This window comes from Ooceraea biroi, chromosome 1 (assembly GCF_003672135.1).
Source record: "Ooceraea biroi isolate clonal line C1 chromosome 1, Obir_v5.4, whole genome shotgun sequence".
In the NCBI taxonomy this organism is placed as follows: domain Eukaryota; kingdom Metazoa; phylum Arthropoda; class Insecta; order Hymenoptera; family Formicidae; genus Ooceraea; species Ooceraea biroi.
In genome coordinates, this window is record NC_039506.1 from 15,867,812 (window position 1) to 15,887,821 (window position 20,010).

The 20,010-nt window shown below is 43.8% G+C and overlaps 1 protein-coding gene across 2 annotated transcripts; it reads left to right on the top strand.

The window, feature by feature from the left end:
* The first annotated feature begins 14,103 nt into the window (after positions 1-14,103).
* LOC105274893 lies at positions 14,104-16,407 on the top strand. 2 transcript variants are annotated; one of them, XM_011331364.2, is made up of 4 exons: positions 14,104-14,212; positions 14,532-14,666; positions 15,043-15,343; positions 15,410-16,407. In XM_011331364.2, the coding sequence occupies exons 1-4, from the start codon at positions 14,210-14,212 to the stop codon at positions 15,958-15,960; spliced, it is 990 nt and encodes a 329-aa protein (XP_011329666.1). In that variant the 5' UTR covers positions 14,104-14,209; the 3' UTR covers positions 15,961-16,407. The 2 variants fall into 2 exon arrangements, with proteins under 2 accessions (XP_011329666.1, XP_011329665.1); XM_011331363.2 differs by having other exon boundaries at positions 14,104-14,666.
* The last annotated feature ends 3,603 nt before the right edge of the window (positions 16,408-20,010 follow it).

Sequence of the window (20,010 nt, forward strand, 5' to 3'; positions counted from 1 at the left end):
GGCGATTATTTCATCGGGCTTGCGGTTCACGCGCGGCACACTTGTGAGTCACTGTAAGCCGAGACGGGCGTTCGAATTCTTTTCAAGAACGTCGATTGGGTGTCGTTCTTCGTCATACGACGCACTATTACGCTTATATCTCCAAGACATTAATAACATTAAGTATCGAAAGAATTACTGCGAAGATACGACGCTCTGATCGCTTTATTTCTCAAAATTTATCAATTGGTAGTCAATCAGCAGCCGTTACGATGATTCAAGGTAAGATTGGAATATTTTATGCGAAAGTTCAAACATTTTTATATCGACCTTATTATTATAATATAATTTGGCGCAATTACCACGTAAACTTATTTTCTTTGTGTCTGATTAACAATTAATGCTTTTGTTTTTTCTGCGTCTATTTTTTAACATTTTAACATCGGCAGAAAACAGGAAGGTTGAATAATTTTGGATTAGACCAGGGTGGACCAGGACTAAATATGGCGTCTGGACGATTACGTATGAGAGTACACTGCAATCAAGATGGCCTAACTCGCGTGCTCGTTCTAGTAGAATTTTTGTTGAGAACGACTACCGTGTATTATAATTAGCGCTCGTGTGGTTTCCTCGCGGCGACGTGACAGGTACGGCCGCCGGAGAAAAGGAGGGCTCGGCAGAAGAAAGAGTAAACGACGAGGGGCTGGTGGGGTCACGGGAAAGAGGAGAACGGAAGAGAGAGGGCCACTGTCACTGCCACGGCTACAGTGAGGTAATATCGGATTCCACGGCGTGAAACGCGCCGGCGCCATTTTGCAACGCGCTGTTTTTCCCTCGTCCCGAGGAGTTCATCCGACATTGCTTTTCGCGGAATGAATCTCCGCAGTTCCGCAGAATGAATTTCGTCAGTCACGACTGCGCGGTCGTGATTGATCAGCATTCACCCAACAGCGATCGCCGACGCGTAAAGCGGTTGCGATGTTTCATCGATGCGACCAAGCTCAGAGACCCTAAGTGATTCGCGATTAGCTGAAAATCGAATTTCAGATAATCTCAATAAAATAAATGACAATAAGATTAGACGGTGTCGCTCAAGAGGCAGTTTACGCTGTTGAAATTTTCTGTGACCACAGCTCCAAAACTTCCAGAAGAGTCTTATTGACTCTTACAAGAAACTCGCAAGTGCCTGGAGTCAAACATGTAATGGGCAATCCCAGTAACCACGGAAAGCCAAGCGATCATTGAAGAAGCTTTCGCGGGGGGCATTCAGGTATCTTCTTTCAGGACGAGGAATGTACCATTCCGCAGCCTGTAAATTAGGCACGAGGAAATGTTTACTTTACGGCGAGGGCGATGACACCCGGCCGAAATGAGGTTCCACGTCGCTCGGTAGCGCACTTGTTCGTTTCGACGGACCCATCGTAGCCTTCGCTAGCGCGGTTAGCATTCGTCGTACCGTGGTAGCGCGAGGATAAAGACGAGTCCGCGAGAGAAAAAGAGTCGCGGAGGAAGAAAGGAGGGGGCGGGCGCACGGGGAAAGAGGGGCCATGCAGAGGGAGACGAGCGGGGGGCACGAGCCTGGCAGGACGTTCACCTCTATCGCGGGGCCCCGCGAGACCCCGGCTCAGGCCGCCATTACACAATCGCCGACGAGGCTGCGGCTCGTCCGTTCCTCGGCCACGGCCGCCATCTTGGTACCGGTCTCCTCCGGTGCGCCGCGCGGCCACGGTTCAAGATCTCCACGGTGAAGGTCTTGCGCGTTCCATGCGCGCTCGGTGAGAAACTCCGTGCGATATCTCTTTCGTTGGTAGATCTGCTCGTATAAAGCGATCGTCGCAATCGCGTCCAGATTCGAACGAGCGATGCGAGGATCGTGCGCGACAGCGCTGCGAGCTCGATCCCAGGATGCCCGATGAGGTCACGGGACACAAAAATCTGTTCGTGGGCAATACGGTACGCTCTGCTAATAATGCATTGAAATTTTGTCATTTCTAGTCGTAGTAATTTGTTCTCATCAGTAACCATCTGACGTAGATTTATGCATTGAGGATTTCGTTGATTTAATCCATAGGAATGATACCTTAACGATGTCTACTATAGGAATAATCATGAAATAAAATCATTTTATTAATATTGAAGACTTGTAATTCAATAAAAAGTATATCTCCCTTGTCCCATTGCTAAATCAGGCAGTATAATATAATATACGACTAAATATTATGATAGAAATATCTCAATATTATCTCGTTTAATAAAATTGAAAAATATTTACCGCATTAACTGAATATTTGTAATATTTGTAGCCATATTTTTTACTTATTACGCACATTAAATTACAAAAACTAAATGAGGTACATTTGATCACATGGTGTGTAGGAATTCAAAGCGGCGTAATGGGAGATTTGAACGCCTGGGTAGGCGAGAGACGCCAGGAGTGCACGAAGCGTTTAGTCAGCCCACGTATGCGCGTACATATACGGCCAATATTTAACGAGCCGCACGGTGAAATCACGTGACGGTGTTACGAAACGAAAACCTGCTGGGCACTGAAATTCAATGTCGAAGTCGACGAACCTTCGACCGAAACAGGAGCGAGGTCGCCGTGGAGAATGTGCCGTCGTACTGAAGACAAGGAGACTCGAGGCGGATTAACGGGGGCACAAATCTACATGGAAACCGAAGGAGCTCGAACTTTTTTTTTAATTTAATGGCACCTGAAAACCACGACGTGAAATTAACAACTGCTTCTCAGTTACTGAGAATTTTCGTATCACGCGCATATATCATTGGAAAGGAATAATATTTCCGTTAGCATCTCGCTCGACTATTCCGCTGAAGGTGTTATTCAAAAATGACCAGTCTCGGGTGGGAAAGATCGTCCACATCAAGATCTCATCGTTCTGGATATTAAATATGGATGATGCAGCCACGCGTATGTCATATCGGAATATTAAGACCCGCATACATTACGCCCGGGATATATTAGGGGTGTGATTTAGTTTTGAGGGTTTTTTTTGCTCAAAAACGCATGTATTTAAATATGATAATGAACGAATACCTTAATCAAACTATTTTCCTTCGTTTTCTATAACTTTTTCCCATCTTTCTGGCAAGAGATGGATTCCACCACGATAAAATCACTCTTCTTTTCAGTTGATCCATTCGTCGACGAATTTTCGCACTTCTTCCAAATTATCAAAGTGTGTATCCTCTAAAGCGTGTTGCATCCACCGGAACAAATAATAATCGCATGGAGAATACGCGGGGTGCGGTAAGACTTGCCATTCAAGCTCTAATAGTGTTTCTTTCACTGATAACGCAACGTCAGGTCGAGCGTTGTCACGAAGAACAATCACTTTCCGTCCTTCACTCGCAATTGGTGGTCGTTTTTGGTCCAATGCTTGCTTCAACTTGTACAATTGGTGTCGATAACGATCAGCCGTGACAGTCTCATGCGGATTTAACAGCTCATAGTACACTATCCCACCAAATACGGAGCATTACTTTTGAACCGTGAATATTGCGTCTCGGAGTGGATGTTGATGGTTCGCCTGGATCCACCCATGATTTTCTGCGTTTCGGATTATCAAAATAGATCCACTTTTCATCCCTAGTAACAATCCGAGACAAAAGACTCTTCTTTTTTTGCCTGGCGATCAACGAAATGCAAATGTTCAAATGGCACTTTCCGATAATTGATGTCGAACCCATTTCCCTTCTTTCTGAATTTTTCCCATTTCATGTAAATGTTTGGTAACTGTTGTACGATCAACATTTAATGCTCTGGCAAGTTCTGAAGTGGATTGTGTTGGATTTTCGTGCAATAATGCTTGCAAATCTGCATTTTCAAGCTTTCTTGGTTGTCCCGAGCGTTCTTTGTCCTTCACATCAGTATCACGACTTTTAAAGCGTCTAAACCAGTATTCACACGTCTTAATTGATGGGGCAGAATCACCATAAGTTTCCACAAGAATTCTATAACCGTCAGCCGCAGTTTTCTTTTGATTAAAAAACAAAAGCAACGCATGTCGAAAATGCTGTTTCGGAAGTTGCATTTTTACGATGATATAAACACGACTGTTATTGCATCTATTGCTATAATGCTACTAAATGTCATGGATAATGTCAAGACTGTAAGAAACAACAGTTATCGGAAACAGCTATTGGAACAAACTGACACTACAGCCATCTGTTGCAAAACCCTCAAAACTAAGTCACACTCCTAATATTAAGGTCCGGTAGCGTGGACGATAGAGGTATACCGTAAATCTACCGGACGAAATCCTAATCAAGCAATAACTCGAGTGCGAAGCAAGGTGAGGCATTTACGACTGCACTCGTGCAGGAGGTGCAAAGAAAAAAAGCAGGAGCTATGACAGGCACAGCATCCGCTTGAGATCGGCCGCGTTATAAAATCGTGGAAAATCGATGGCCGCCCATTTTTTGCCTCTAGCTGCGGCTTCGCGACAAGCTGAAATTGGTTTTCAACGAGCCGGCGTGCGTCGTAACTTCGCTCTTGTTAGCCGCTACGTTGCCGGTTCAGCAAATTGCGAAATTCCTTCGCGTACCTGTCCAGGCTGGCCTGGTGGACGCTCGCCGGACGATTCCCGAAGAAGCGATTCGCATCGGGTAACCACGCGCGTCGATCTCGAAAGATGATCTGTAGGACGATTGCAAACAAATAAAAATAGACGAGGAAATCGATCAAATCAATTTTCTTGTTCGCCATTCGCTTCGCAACTCTCTTTCTCATTACGGCGAACGTGAGCTTTCATGGACGTCATGCAATAAAGAGAGAGATTTTTCATCGCGAGGCATAGAATTCTTGTTTCTTAACAAGACGAACACTTTGCAACATAATTTCGTCAACATAATAATCATAAATCCAGTAAACAAAATGCTTTAAAATTTCTAGATATTGCTTCTTGTTTATTTCTTGTTTTCAGAAATTAATTATGGATAACAGTTGACAGTCGCGAATAATCGACGATATTACAATGATTCGGTGTTTCATAAATCGTCGGAATTACGTACGCTCAAGTCACTCATGCGCGCCTTGGATCTTAAAGCGATTCTTGGGACGGACTCGGCTCAATGTACGTGAACGTCCGTGCGTAAGTAGGCCGGTCGGTTTGGTTCCTTATCCCGTTACCGAGGAAGAGACACGTGTAATAACAAGCATTACGCATCCTGATGTATGCGTTTTCGATTTTTGTACCTCTTCGTTTTAACCAAAAATCACAATGCGCTTTCAATATTGCCATACCTGACGATCCAGTAAAAATGAAATTAATAATATGAGATATATTAAATATAATTGAGTACAAAATTAAAAAAAAACAAAACATATATGAAAATAAATGAAGCAGGAGAGTTTTGGATGATATAAATACTTTATATAAATTACTATAATAAAAAAGTTACTCTTTTTTATAATCGCATTCGTATTAATTATAAAAATATCTTAGATAATTGATGTTAATTATTAAACAGATTACTAACTTAACAACACAAATATAAATATTAAATTCTATTTGCAATGAGACAGATAACGGTCCGCAGAGTGTAAAGAAACAGCAGTATGCGTAATGCCTCTAATCACCGTATTTTCTAACGAGCAAAAAAGAACTTTTTTCAGCAGCATGTGCGTATCTTCAGCATAAAACGCGATTTATTTGTAATACATATGAGGCTGTCAATGATCCGTTTCTTTTTTTCTCTCTTTTTTTGACACGACAGCGATACGTCCACCCAAAAGATCGATCTACAGCCTCGAGAGACACTCGAGAGTGAAAATCCACTTTTCCGCACGTTTCTTTTTCTCGCGGGAGGGACGATTCCTCGACGACCGCATTAATTTCTCGCTTCCGCGAACAGGCGCGACGGTTCGAAAAGAGAAAGAGCCCGTGCTGCCGGTGTGTTACAGTGTACGGGTGTAATAGTCGGTTGAGTAAGAAGAAAGCGGCCTTGCGCCACTTTCTATCGTTAGATAATATCGGTAATACAATTTTCACCGGCTCCGGCGCGCCGAGGATCCGTCGCGGCAGGTCTCCGCGCGCGAAAGGTAAACGAATCAAAAGCGACTAACGAGTCCTCTCGGCACACGTATGCGTTATGCGCATAATAATATGGAAAGCGGCTTAAGTGGAATCTTAAGGAGAATCTCAGCCCGGTTACTTTATGTTACGAGCAAGCACCTATAATGTAAACCGAGATCTGCAAACTTCGCCGCGACGCGAAAGATAAACGAAGAAGACCAAATGAATACTTACGCGATATTATTAAATAGTAAATCTTTATGCACGTACGCGATATATGCATGCATAATAATATATCGAAAGCGTTTGAATCAAATTTTCACGAGAATCTTCACATTATTTCATTATCATTTTATTATGACTTTTTATAACAGCTTTCTCTCTCTCTTCCTCTCTTTCTGCGAATATGAAGTGTAATCAACGTTCAGTCTCAAGAAGACTTTGGCTCTCGTTTTTCGAAACCTATCCAAGCGCGGTCAAGGCTGCCGTTTCGCGATCAGTTGTCCTACGCGACACGGAGAAAACGAGATAGAGGGAGAAAAAGATTCGTCGAGATCAGGAATCCCGATAGCCGGTGAGGGTTCAGTGGGTCAAGGCTGTGGTGAGAGTTTGAGAGTAATCCGTCTTTTTCCGTCTTGCACCTCGGCCGCTCCGAACGACAGAGAGAAAGACGACACGCGGAGAAAGACTGAAAGAGGAACCACGTCGACGGTGAGGAGGAGGAGAGAAGGACGGGACGCCGGGCGTTTATTCTGCCGTAACACTTTTACGAATTACGTGCTGTCGGCGTTGCGCAACTGTCGTCGTTGCGCAATCCGAGTTAGCTAATCGCCGAATGTTCCAATCCGGGCACCGTTAGACGGTGCTCTCACGGACGGGGCAGGTGTGCTAGATAGCCCCCCTAGCGATACCCACATCGAGTATTTGCACGGCAAACCGATCCTTCGCTCACAGAGAACCTCCGCGATTTTTTCGCGCTGAGAAAGAGCCGTCACTCCCTTGGGCGGGGTAAGGTCTCCCCCCGCGGAGAAAACAGCGGTTTCCGAGTTCTTTGTTTGCTCCTCGTGCGGATAATCGATTTCCGAGGAAGACACTCATGCCGAGACCGTAATATGAAAAAATCGTTTCTGAACCGTCTTGGGTCCTCGCACTTGAAAGAAAGAGGGGCGAGATTTTTATACGGTTTTGCACCGCGTGATTTTCCAAATGTACGACTCGAAAACAAGTTGTTCAGTTATATTTTCTAAAGTTTTGTTGAATCGGACGGGACGTAAACGATTTCGAGGTCGGTGTGATCGTTCGCCTCGAGTTGATTGCACTTGCTTGCTCGGTGCTGACGAATCGAGTCAGTAGGGTCATGCTAACGGAACAACGTATCGTGTCGCACCGCGCGTTACGCATACGGTAACGTAATCCACCGGATCGGCAGATGCGTCCAACCTTCCCAAGGACAGGATGAGCGAAAGTGTCCACCGTTTAGCGAGGGGAGCTTCGATTGATCCTCGATCCTCTAAGGGGACAGGTTACATATCGTGTATTAATCGCTCGACAAGAATGAATCGAACGTGAAATCGTACCGATACGAGACAATATCGTCGTCTATCGTTGCAATTACATTTAATTATTACAAATCTAGGTCCTCAAATCGATAGAGCGATAAATTATGCGATTTTTAAATACGCTCCGTGTAAATTGCTTCTGAATAATGCACATTGCAGGCATTGCACGCGATGAAAGCTTCGCTTATGCACTTCCGCGATTCAGTTGGTGTCAATTCCTTTTTATTTAATTTACAAACGTGTCTTTATTTATATTATGCTTAATTAGCTCCGCATATGCAATGTTATGCTTGATCATCGTTAAATGACAACCGATCTTGCATGCAAATTAATGAGAGATAGTTTATTTCGAGTGTCTTTTGCGGCGTATCAAGCCGGTCGCCGATAAATCGGCGCGTCCCGAAGGCGCGGTGTCACGGGCGCGCACGCGCGCGCGTACGTACATACGCGCGCGGATCGAAGTACAGCGCGGTGCGCATGTAACCGAACATAACTGTTTTATTAAACCGTAAGAGCCGCGTCTCTTCTCGCATTCAGCAGCGGCTACTTATGCAATCGAAAACACGGAGAGTGAAAATCGAGCGCGATTCTACTTTCGTCGGCGCGAGAAGATGCGCCTCCCGGCGCTTTTGCCGAGCTTGTGTATCACCCAGCTAACGAGCTCGTAAGCCTGCCTCCCGCTCACGAGGCCATCGGGCTACGTATTTTCGATCTAACGTAACAGACTAATGCAACGAAGCTCGTAGCCGGTGAAGCGGAAAACCGATTTTTCGTAGAGTCGCCCAATGGCGATCTGGCAACTCCCCAGCCGGAAATTGCGTGCGCTTATGAGCGATTCGATACAATTCGATACATGAAATTTCACTGCTCTCTTCAAGAAGATTCTTCGAGGAGAGCATGAGAAGTATTTCTACCATTACAAATTTTGTTTTAAAAAAGACTGATTGGCTAATGAGAAGAAATATTCCAAGAGGGTTAAGGGTGTTATGGCGAAACCGGCACACGCGCCTTAAAGAATCAAGGTGACAACGGTCCGCTTCTCTTTCACGCTCTATCCATCGATCCAGCCAATCGGGAACCGATTCGCGCATTTGCGCGCGTGCCAAGGGCGCGGCGCACATTTGAATCGGATCGTTATATCGGCGTCGCGATCTAGCGCTCGCTGTCCCCGTTAGCCGTTTCTTTAACAAGGTCACATCGCAAGGTTCAACGCACGAATGAGCCGCGAAGATTATTCCGCGTACGGTGCGTATGTTTCTGCGATCGTTATCTGCGATCCAGGCGGCCTAACAGTGTCTAACGCGTATCCATTAGTAGCAGCATAGGCTCTCTTTACGCTGTATCTCGCGGGCAACAATCTGTCATCATTAAAGACTGCGCGTTGTATTAACGCGTAAGTTCGCGCATGAGGATTATCCTGGACTTGGCGTGATGTAAAATGCGTAAATCGTCGATAATAATGAATTCATGTTATAATGGATAACGAAGTAATCTTTGGTGAATGATTACACGGATAAGTGTCAATAAAATTAATCCCTTTAGAAAATATGCCACTTTTCTAGACACATTCTGTCGGTTTCCTTGTCCCCAATCTTTTATTTCTTTACTTCCAACAAACTCTTTGCCTCGAAAGGTGTGACTTCATTCCTTTCCAACGTACTAACCGATCATGTGCATGGCGCTTGACTACGTAACTTGAATGAAGTCGATACTCGTGACACCAATCAGCTTATTGAACCCGATTATTTTCGTGTACGTAAGCCTGGCCGCGTTCACTTGTCCAGGTATTCACTTTCTTACTTTCGATTATCATGACGAAGTTGGAGATACGATGTTAAAACGGCGCGGATAACGTTAGCGCGAACGGTACACCCGTGAACTGTTATCCTCGCGGAGAAGCAGACGAGGGGACCCACTGGCCCAGCCACGATCAACTCAGCTCTCAGTTCGTTTAACAATGTCGTTTCGTCAACAGTCTCAAAACGAACATGCGATCGATAATTGGGTGTTTCGTATCCACGTTTCCCGGAAACGCGAAACCGCGTTTGCCTCTGTTAAGTGCGTCGATACTTATCTTCGAACAGCAATTTTAACGCCGCGTGAGGAAACTGCAATGCTAAATGCAGATATATTTATGTCGAAGTTTTATTTTACAGAGAAGATTCAGAGAAATAATTTAATTTGCCTAAATTTTAACGAGTACTGTTCCACCATGTTCTACCGTACATGTCGTGAGTGAGATCATCAACCATGTGCCATCTAGAAGCTACGTTGTGCTGTGTCGTATAATAACCCGTTTTATTGGCGTTTTATTTCTTTATTCCAAATAATCATTATTGCAGTATCAATGATTAATTAATGAAACGTTATTACCTAGCAATTAATACATACGGTCTAAATTCCTTATATATTTACCATAATAAAAATCATGAGAATGTCTGATAATGTTTTGAATTCTAAAATCGGATCATAAAATTTTATTTTCATAGGCTAGGTATTATCTCATAAATGATGTATTTAGAATTAATTATAAGAAATCGATGAGTAACAGGGGCTGATCGCACTGTCCGAATCAATGGCGGCCAGATCGACGCGAGTCTCGGACAAGTGAGATTTCTCAAGCGAAATCAAGCATGAGGAATACGACGGGAATGGTTGGGACTTGGAGCAGCGCGCAAAACGCGGATTCTTGGATCTCTTGCATCCTCGTCGGCGCAATGTGGAAGGTAGACAGGCTGGACTGTCGCCATATTGGTTAACCAGCGCGATGTGGCGGAAGGGTCGCTCCGGCACGGGGAAGTCCGCGGTAGAATGAACGCGGGGACGCGGGCGAGAACGCTTGACCGAGAAGTACAGAAAGAGAGAGATGGCGAGCGAAAAAGAGAAAGAGAGAGAAAGCAAGATCACGTCGTGCAAGAGAAGAGATACGGCGGCGGAGGAGGAGGAGGAGGAGTTGGCGGAGGGAAAGAGGGAGAGGACAGGGAATAGTAACGCGCAATGCCCGGACAACGCTCCCGCCGGCACTGGGGCCAACTAACGGTCCAAACCACCACCATCACCACCGTCACCACCACCATCATTGGCATCGCCACTAGCGCGAGCCTTACTTCGATAGTCCTCATCATCTTTCTCCTCCTCCTCCTCCTCCTCCTCTTTCTCCACCTTCTCTACTCTTTGCATTTCTTCGCGCTTCGTTTTTCTTTCCGTTCTCCCTCCTTTCCCGCCACCGTCGTTGTCATTGTCGTTGTCATCGTTGTTCATGTCGTTGTTGTTCGTTGAGCATGCTCGCTCGAGCATGTGCGCGCGCGCAAGTCCTTTTAAACTATAAATTCCCCAACCGGTCTTTTTACATTTCCTTTTACATTTCCTCACGACGATGGATTCCGCGAACGCAGACGACGGTGGCGATAGCGACGACGAAGAGACAACTCAGGCGTAAAAGATCGCCCGGAGGAATCCGACTTGGGAGGGGAGGGAAGATTTTTGCGTGCACTCGCTATCGAGGATCACGACGATGGTATCTATTATCGTCCGGTACTTCCTACTCGTTCCTTATCACTCGAGGGGACTGGAATAGCGGGGTACGAAGCCTCGGCTTCGTTCCGTTCGCGAATGCGAAGATGGAGTCTATTGTGGAATGCGCTCTCATTATTCGTTCTTTTAGTATTCGGTCCCAAGTACAACCGCTCTGCAAAGGAATCGAGGAACGAGAAAACTGCGTATCCGTGCAGTCGCATTCGAGCGGATCTACGAATAAAAACCCACCCTCGTCCTCCGCGATCTGCCCATGCGAAGGTCTGAAAAATTCTCGAGTTACAAGACGTTCGTGTCGGGCCTAACCGCCTATCCGTTTTTGTATTTTCGCTTCTACAATGCTGCACGAACTCTTATTCAAATCTACCATTTGCCGCACTTTCTTAAGTTTAAGAAGAAACTTTGCCTTTTGCAAACAGAAATTCTTTCCCCAGGAAACTTAAAAAACAGGGAAAATTGTTTTGATTTCAATGTCAAACGCAGTCAAGGATTCCTTTCTGTTATTTTCAATTCTTGTATCGAATTCATTTGCATGTAAAATGTGCGAATGTGAAATATGGAATTTTGCAGTCACGTAATACGTCTGCGAATAAAAATTTACATATACTTGTTAAATTTTTAAATACGAATAAAGAATACTACGAGAGAATATTCTTTATTCTAGAGCGACAGGCAGGTAAAAAAAGTCGACCACATGGAGTGTATTCTTCCTGGCATCATGCGTTATTCGCGACAGTGACGAGACAGTGTCACGTGTATACGGAATAAGGAAATAGAGGAATAGAGATGTCTTAACACGACATAAGTTATGGCCAGTTCGACAAGTGTTAAAATCCCATTTTAGCTGGAGAAAATTGATTTTTCGGTGGCGTCACACAACTATACAAAGATTTTCGAAACGGTGGGCGCATAAGTTAAGGACGCCAATCTCTCTTTTCATCGCCTGCTCTGAGAGAAAAATACATTTTTCTCAGCTAAACACAAGCAAAAAAATGCATATATTGTGATGTCCACTTGAAGTGAAATAGTCCAGCATAATTAATATAATTCTACATTTTAACAGAAATTTAAAAAATTTGCAAGTTATTAAAATTTATAAATTATTGTCTTCTCTCTTCTCAGTTGGCTTCCGGGAAGTATTCAAAATTGTATGAATTTTGTACAAGAGTCGTATGAAACATATTCGTGTTCGCTATATATGAAAGACAAGGACAGATGAAATTATGAGGATACTAGGAAAACTGACAAAAAAGAAATTGCTACAGATAAGGGATGGACAGCGAGGTATCGTGTGTATCGAATGACCACGTGGCAGCTGGGATGCGCCTACATCGCTTTGCTCCAGAATTAAGAGCTTCAGGGAAAAGCGGCTATTGAAAAAAAAAGAAAAAAAAAGAGGATGTGGAACAAGACAAGAGGCAGACTCAGCGGGACCGGCGAGCTACGTTGTCGAGTGGTACGTCGCGAATAATAAACTATGCACACATACGGTCGCGAATAATAAACCGTGTGCGCGCATTGGGATGCACGTCGGCCATGAGTATTACATTACGTATTCTCCCGGCGCTCCTTCCGGAAAAAAATGGATAAAAAAGCTCGGCCGTCGGTCTTGGTCAGTGGGACCCCCTCTGACCCGTTTCATGGATTTATAAGGCCCGGCATCGGCCTTATAAAATTGACCACGTTTAATACTTGCAGAAGAAGTGCTAACTCTAAGATCGCCGAGTCTCCATTATCGGAGCCTCGATATTTTTCTCGAGTCTTACATAAAGCTTGTCCAAAATGACAGAAAGATGTTATAACAGACACGAGGCTTATGAAAAACTCAGACACAATGTGATTTAAGGGGGGAGCCTGCTTTAGAACGTTGAAAATAAGGTATAATTTTACGAATTTTTTTGGAGAAACTATACAGCGGATCATTATAAAACTTTGATGCATTTATTAGTACATGTTTAAAGATAAAAAAAATTATTTTTTTATTTGAATATATCGCCTGTAGAGGTCGTCCTGGAGGCATTGTAAATTGGTGAGCATTCTCCTGCCTCCAAATTTCATCCAAACTGAAAAATTGAAATATTTTCTTGTTATTTATGAATTCCCATCGTCGATGAACCTTTAATATTCATAAAAACATTAAGTTAAACAATTATTTTTGCATGAAAAAGTTCAAAACCTTTGCCTAAAAATCGTACTTTTGTGTTCTAAGCTCCACCATTTTGGCACTTTTCAACTTTTTTCTTCTCTCTTTGGTTCATCGACGATGGGAATTCATAAATAACGAGAACACATTTCAATTTTTCAGTTTAGACGAAATTCGGAGGCAGGAGAATGCTCACCAATTTGCAATGCCGGCGACGCGGCTGCACTAAGATTTCTCCAGGACGACCTCTACAAGCGATATATTCAAATAAAAAAATAATTTTTTTGATCTTTAAACATGTACTAATAAATGCATAAAAGTTTTATAATGATCCGCTGTATAGTTTCTCCAAAAACAATTCGTAAAATATACCTTATTTTCAGTGTTCTAAAGCAGGCTCCCCCCTTAATGCAACCTCCAGAATATAATAATCTTTACAAATAATTCTTCTACAAATGTATAGCTACACATCAAAATTTTCAAGAACAGGACCAAAATAATATACTATTTATTTATTCCTCATTTCCTATTCATTCTTTCCTATTTTTCAGATTCATTTCAATGGTTTTGTCATTCAACGTTAAAATTTGTTGTTGTTTAACCAAAAAGATCCATCTCAATCCAGTATTAATAAATCGCGGGCGAGATTTTCGTTTAACGAAGCTCGAATTGGAGTTACTCAGGGTGCGTTCCGAGTCGCGCATATGCGCGCATTTATCTATAATGAATGTTACGTATAATAATATAATGCGCGCTTCATGCGCGACTCGGAACGCACCCTCACGGATAAGAAAATCGCCCGCTCACGCCCCCGCAGGACACGCCTCTGCGTAATCAGTCACGCACGGTACCGCTAGATGTCGATGATTCGTAACAGTCGCATCAGTCGTTGACGCGTGCAGCGGCGTGTATTTTGTTTTATCGCTCTTTCGTTCGATGCCGGCAATATTTGCAGCATGGTACCGATGTTATTTGGAAACAGTCGAGAAATGTATCCCGACCAGTGATACCAGAAACTGCATTGGAGCACGCGGTGGCGCGGTCCCGCGACACACATAACCTATGGTCGTGTCGGTGCGCGGCGCACTCCATCCCCACCCATGCAAGCGCGTGCTAATAATGCACGGTCTCTGGTATCACTGATCTCGACATTTATCGGCGATTTTGCCGGCGACGTCGCGAATCAGCAGCAATAATCAGTCGAGTGAAAGGATGAGCATCGATCGTAGCGGCGATGCATCACAATCCGTGCGCGTGCATGAATTCGGCAAATTTCAGGACAATCACGGCTGGGTGCAATGCCAGTCCAAGACTTACCCCGACCGCGTGTACTTCTACAATACGAACAGCAGGTGCTCCACGTGGTACAGGCCGATCTCGCGCTACGTCGATATTCCGTCCATGAAGAGAAGGGTAAGCCAATATGTGATTCTTCAGAGGAATATTGTGATTGGACAGTTTTAGAACTACGGATGTTATTAAACCCGATTAACGTTGCCGTGTAAACTTACAATTAGTCTGTAGACCAAGTATTTCAAGAAAGAGGAACATCGGATCTGTTTTCTGCAGTCTTAATAGAATCTGCTTTTTTTTTCTTTGTGAGAAAAGTTTCTTTCGAGTAAGTTAAAACCAAATTTATGAATTAGAAAAACCGAGAGGTGGTGTAATGAACGTAAAACAATTTGCTTGCCGGCTGAAGCGAACAAATTCGATGAAATGAAAGAAATAAACATAAAATGAACACACAGATGTGCGAATAAGAAATAACAATGGAGATTCTTCTCAACAGGTGACCAGTTCTGATGATATAACAATGGACGAATTGGAATTGATGTCGGTATCGGACAATGAGCAGCCGGCGAAGCGTAATGGCGATAAATCGTTGATCACAGCCAGCAAGAGTATCATGGCACGATATTACACATCCTGGCTGGCCTCAATCTCTGACGACTCTTGCGAGACATTTGCAACCACACGAACGAACGAATCTCTTGATCGCGAAACGGATTCGATGTCGGATCAATCACGGAAACCAAGGGGCCGCACGAGAGAAGAGAACAACAATAGCAGTGACAATTACAACGATAATGGTAATTCGAAAGCGAAGATCACACCGTTACACGCCGGAAATTTCCTTCAGACTGATCTCTTTGTAGCGAAAGGTAAGGTGGACGTGGAAAGTGCCGCCCTGCCAATCTTTGAGTCTTCCGAGTTGGACAACGACGATGCTGCTGAGGCACCTTTGGCTCCCAGCCGACACTCGTGCGTCATGCACGGCGTGCCGCGTTTGATGAAAATCAACCTGGAACATCAAGTAGTCGGGCCAGTGAGGAAAATTCGCGCCGTCAGGAAACCACGAAGAGTAACAACATGCGAGCGCGTACCTAAACTAGAAGAACGGAAGATCATCAGCGACGTGTACGGCGTGAAGACCATCAGCTACGATCTGCCCGATCCAGAGCAAATGAGCATACGAGCAGGAGGAGTGGGAGCGAGGACTTCGAGATTGACTGATAGCGACAGCGACGACAGCGAACCGCCACCACGTGCCGAAACGACCAAACGATTCCTCGAACCCGACATTGGACAGAACACACAAGCGCCATTACTGAGCGATTCTAGCAGTCCATCGTCGCGGTCTAGCACGAGCAACTCTACCGCTTGCTCCACGTGCTCTACGTGCTCTACGTGCAATTCAGAAGTCTGATGCTCGAGTCATCTTGGAGCATCAAAAGAAAAAAAGTCTTTTATTTTCTTTTTTAGTTATATATGACGGACCTTAAGGTAAACAATATTTATTTCTAATTGTCATAAAGGACGTTATTTTTGAATTTTTAATTGAGCGAGAAACGATTTAAGTACTTTCATTATTTTTTATCTTATATTCGGCGTTGACAAAATTACGGTGATAATTCAGTAATATTATATTGGGAGTACCAACTAGCAATACTGTTTCGATATAATTATGTTTTGACATACAAAAGACTGTCGATTACTTATAGTAATCGACTAAATAATATATTCTTCTGAGTATAATATCTATATGAACATAATTCTTAGTACACTTGTGATTTATAGTGGACGACTGTTATAAATGTTCGATAAACGTATCTAACATATCGATAATGCAATAATGATTTTCAATTATACATTTCGCGAGTCTGTTTCTTATCTATCCAAATTTATTATATAATTACTTCAGTTCCTCCTTATTTTCTCTGCGATTTATATTTCACTGTTCTCGCGCGTTGAGACGTTTTCGTGTCTAACTGATCGGCAAGTACCGCAAACGCGCGAATCTCCACAATTCTGGAGAATTCGCTGCGAGACAGGAGCGAAAAATACGCTCCTCCTTGCCGCGCGCGTTATGCGCTCGCGGGCATTCTCGGTATCCCGCGGTCGGGATCAGTAAGGTAGGAGTGCCAGGGCAACGAGAGGAGGCGCAGGTGCAACGGTGCGCCGCAGGTCCGTCACCATGGCATGCCTCGTCTCGCTTTAAGCACGAAGGTTGCGTTTTTGCTGGTCTCGCTGCTGTAGCGTCCCACCGCGTGGCAACGCGCCGTATATACCGCTTCGGAGCGGCGTCAACGGAGCGCGGCGAAGTGGCGGAGAGCGAGAGAGAGAAAAAGGGAGAGGGTTGGGGGGGGGTGGAGGGGCCCCCTCACGAAGAGTCGCGGTTCAAGAAACGTTCGGCGCGGCACGCCGCGCTCCGCTGACGACGTTCTTCCCGATGACTGTATCCGAGAATTAGCCACTTCAGGGACAACGACACGAGACGACGTCGAAGTGACGGAGAGACACTTTTGTTCGGAGCAGATTGTCGTCGCGAATGTGCTTCCATGTGAATAGTAGTTGATACGTTTGACTATACTGATTTATTCATTCCAGAGAGAGTTTTATAGAAACATCACGTTCTATGTTTTATAATATATAATATATATTTATTTATAATATATATATTAAATAAGGTTCAAAGTATTTTATACATCAATTTGAATGTGCGCTTCACGCTTAGATACCGCATCATACGCGTGACATCCGATTTGTCACGAATTTAATGAAATATAAGTACATATAGAACTCGCGCGAGAGAGTTCTTCACCCGCAATTTGTCCCCGAAGAAATCAGATTTATCTTAAGGGGATCCTGGAGTGACCAGGGAATTTTTTCGCGATGGTGCTGCCATTTGCACAATAAAATGCTTTTTATAAAAATTTCGCAATTTGTGCGCACAAAAGTGAGGCACTTTTGAATGAAGACAGAATGAAGGAATATGAGGCGGCTTTTAGAAATGAATTTAGAAGCGTAAGAGAAAAGAAAAGAGTGTTTGAAAAGCTTGTATGTATGTATAAGTATGTACAAAATTTTCATTCAAAAGTGCCTCACTTTTGTGCGCACAAATTGCGAAATTTTTATAAAAAGCATTTCAATTTTAATTTTTGTATATGATGTGTGCAATTGGCAACACTTTTCACTAGGCACTCCAGGATCCCCTTGAGGGGATGCTGGAGTTGCTAGTGAACTATTTTTTCACTATAGCGATGGTAATTGCAGTTTCGAAAATTCTCCTTACTGCTCGTGCAGAATAAAAAATCCTTTTCCACAAATGAAGTATAGATAGAAAGAAAGCCCGGTCTACAGGACTTTATATTCAAAATGGAAAAAAGTTAGAAAAGACAAATGCAAGTTTTTAACTTTTTTCCATTTTGAATATAAAGTCCTGTAGAGCGGGCTTTCTTTCTATCTATACTTCATTTGTGGAAAAGGATTTTTTATTCTGCACGAGCAATAAGGAGAATTTTCGAAACTGCAATTACCATCGCTATAGTGAAAAAATAGTTCACTAGCAGCTCCAGGATCACCTCAAGACCGTGCGGGTCTCCAATTCATAAGAAATCGTCCGCACAACGAATGATTCGCCGCGAATGATGCGTCCATCTTTTCAGCCTTCCCGTCAAATTTAATGTGAATCGATCGAGTGTGCCGCACGCGGCAACTTGGGCGCCACGACGAGTATAAACGCGCACCGAGCGCGTCCACCCGACAAAAATCACAGCCGGTTTCTAGCCCGGCATATGGCAAACGTTACCTCCGCCGCGGAACGTTTATCCGCAGCCAACTTCGCGCCGTCTCGCGGCTATTATTCGCGTCCGTCGCTATCTTCGCCGTCATTGTCGTCGTCCTCCGATTCGTCAGCGAATCGAAGAACTGCAGGCATAACAGGCGCGGAACGGAATCGCGACAGTGGCACCAGGGGAGAGGAGGAATCGCGAGGATCGCGGAGTGGCAACCGCTCGTCGTCGACCGCTCGCTTCCGGCTACCGCGCGGCTAATTTCCTTTCGGCACGCGCGATTGTACGCTTGGCCGCAAGCGGATTGATCGTTGGCGCCATCTGTCGTTATCATTATATGCGCGCGGGCGAGCGAGGAAGCGCACTGTGATTGATCACGAATTATGAGTTTGGTGTACGAGGATCCAGGAATTACACGAAACGGAACGAAGCAACGAGACCCGCTCGCAGACCGCATCTTCATTACATTGCTTCTTACGGGTACTTGCGTATTCTTTTCGTGAAGAGATTGTACTCGAACGATAGAACGGATTTTATTGAGCAAATAATAATAATAATAATAATAGTTAGGATTTGAAGTTATTACACAAAAGTCAATCAAATTTATGAATTATTAATTTAATTTATGAATTAATAATTTAAATTCATGAAGTAATAATTTAATTAATAAATTGGTTTATAAGATATACTTAAAAGGATACTTATTATTTCTTGTTTAACAAATGCCAATATTCCTCTGCGTGTTTGAATATTACGTTATTCTAAACGTATGTCAACACGCGATCTTTACTCAAGGAGCTGTTCTGCTCGCTGTTCCATACTGCACACACAAATGCTTATTTTATAATGACACGCAACCGCCAACATCTCTAAGGCGTGTATTTAACGGATTCCCTCAATTTATTCCCCACAATATCGCAGATACGCAGCTCTCGCAACAGATCATAATTAAAAATACCAAGTTGAACGACCATACGTACGTAACGTCAAAAATGTGAAACGTGCGAATGGAGTTTCGCCAGACACTCGAAGTCTGGGATATAATATTATAATGCGGTAAAAATCGGAAGAGAGGAACCAGACACGCGCTAGGCAGATAAGAATCCCCGTGAAGCAGCCGTGAACTTTGCACCGTGAGAGAAGTTCGTTTTGCTTAACGAGCCGCGCGGGAGTTCCCGCGCCTCTCGAGACAATGAAGTGCCGAGCACGTTGCGCGCACATCCCCCCTGATACATTCGCGCAATATTTAATGTACAGTGAGAAGGGAAGTCTCACGTGATATCGCAATTTGTTATTGTGGTCGTGCTCAATCCGCCACTTGATGCTGAAGATTAACTCGTGTCTTTTATTGCCTTGCTATATGTACTAGACATACGAAGCTTGAGAATTATACGTAATGCGAATGGGGCTCTAGTTTTCGTTTTCTTATTGAACCATTTACTTGCTTGCAATTTAATGTGTTTTTTGTCATGGTATGTGCTCTGGGACGTGCATGCTATTCCCAACGGTTCCGCCATTCCTCATGTAACAAGTCTGGAAGCTTTCCTCCGTTAGAACATTCGAAACCCGGCATTATAATTTTCTGTATATTGTCTATCATTTTAGAATACTAATAGATTTTCTATTTTAGATCGTATAATATTCATTATTAAGTATTATTACATAAAAATATAAAAAAATAAAAT

Excerpts from the sequence above, each read along its gene's own strand:
- LOC105274893 (XM_011331363.2), top strand. The coding sequence starts at position 14,466 with ATGAGCATCGATCGTAGCGGCGATGCATCACAATCCGTGCGCGTGCAT. Across the intron at positions 14,667-15,042 it reads TTCCGTCCATGAAGAGAAGG|GTGACCAGTTCTGATGATAT; the intron begins GTAAGCCAATAT and ends TCTTCTCAACAG. Across the intron at positions 15,344-15,409 it reads TGACAATTACAACGATAATG|CGAAAGGTAAGGTGGACGTG; the intron begins GTAATTCGAAAG and ends ATCTCTTTGTAG.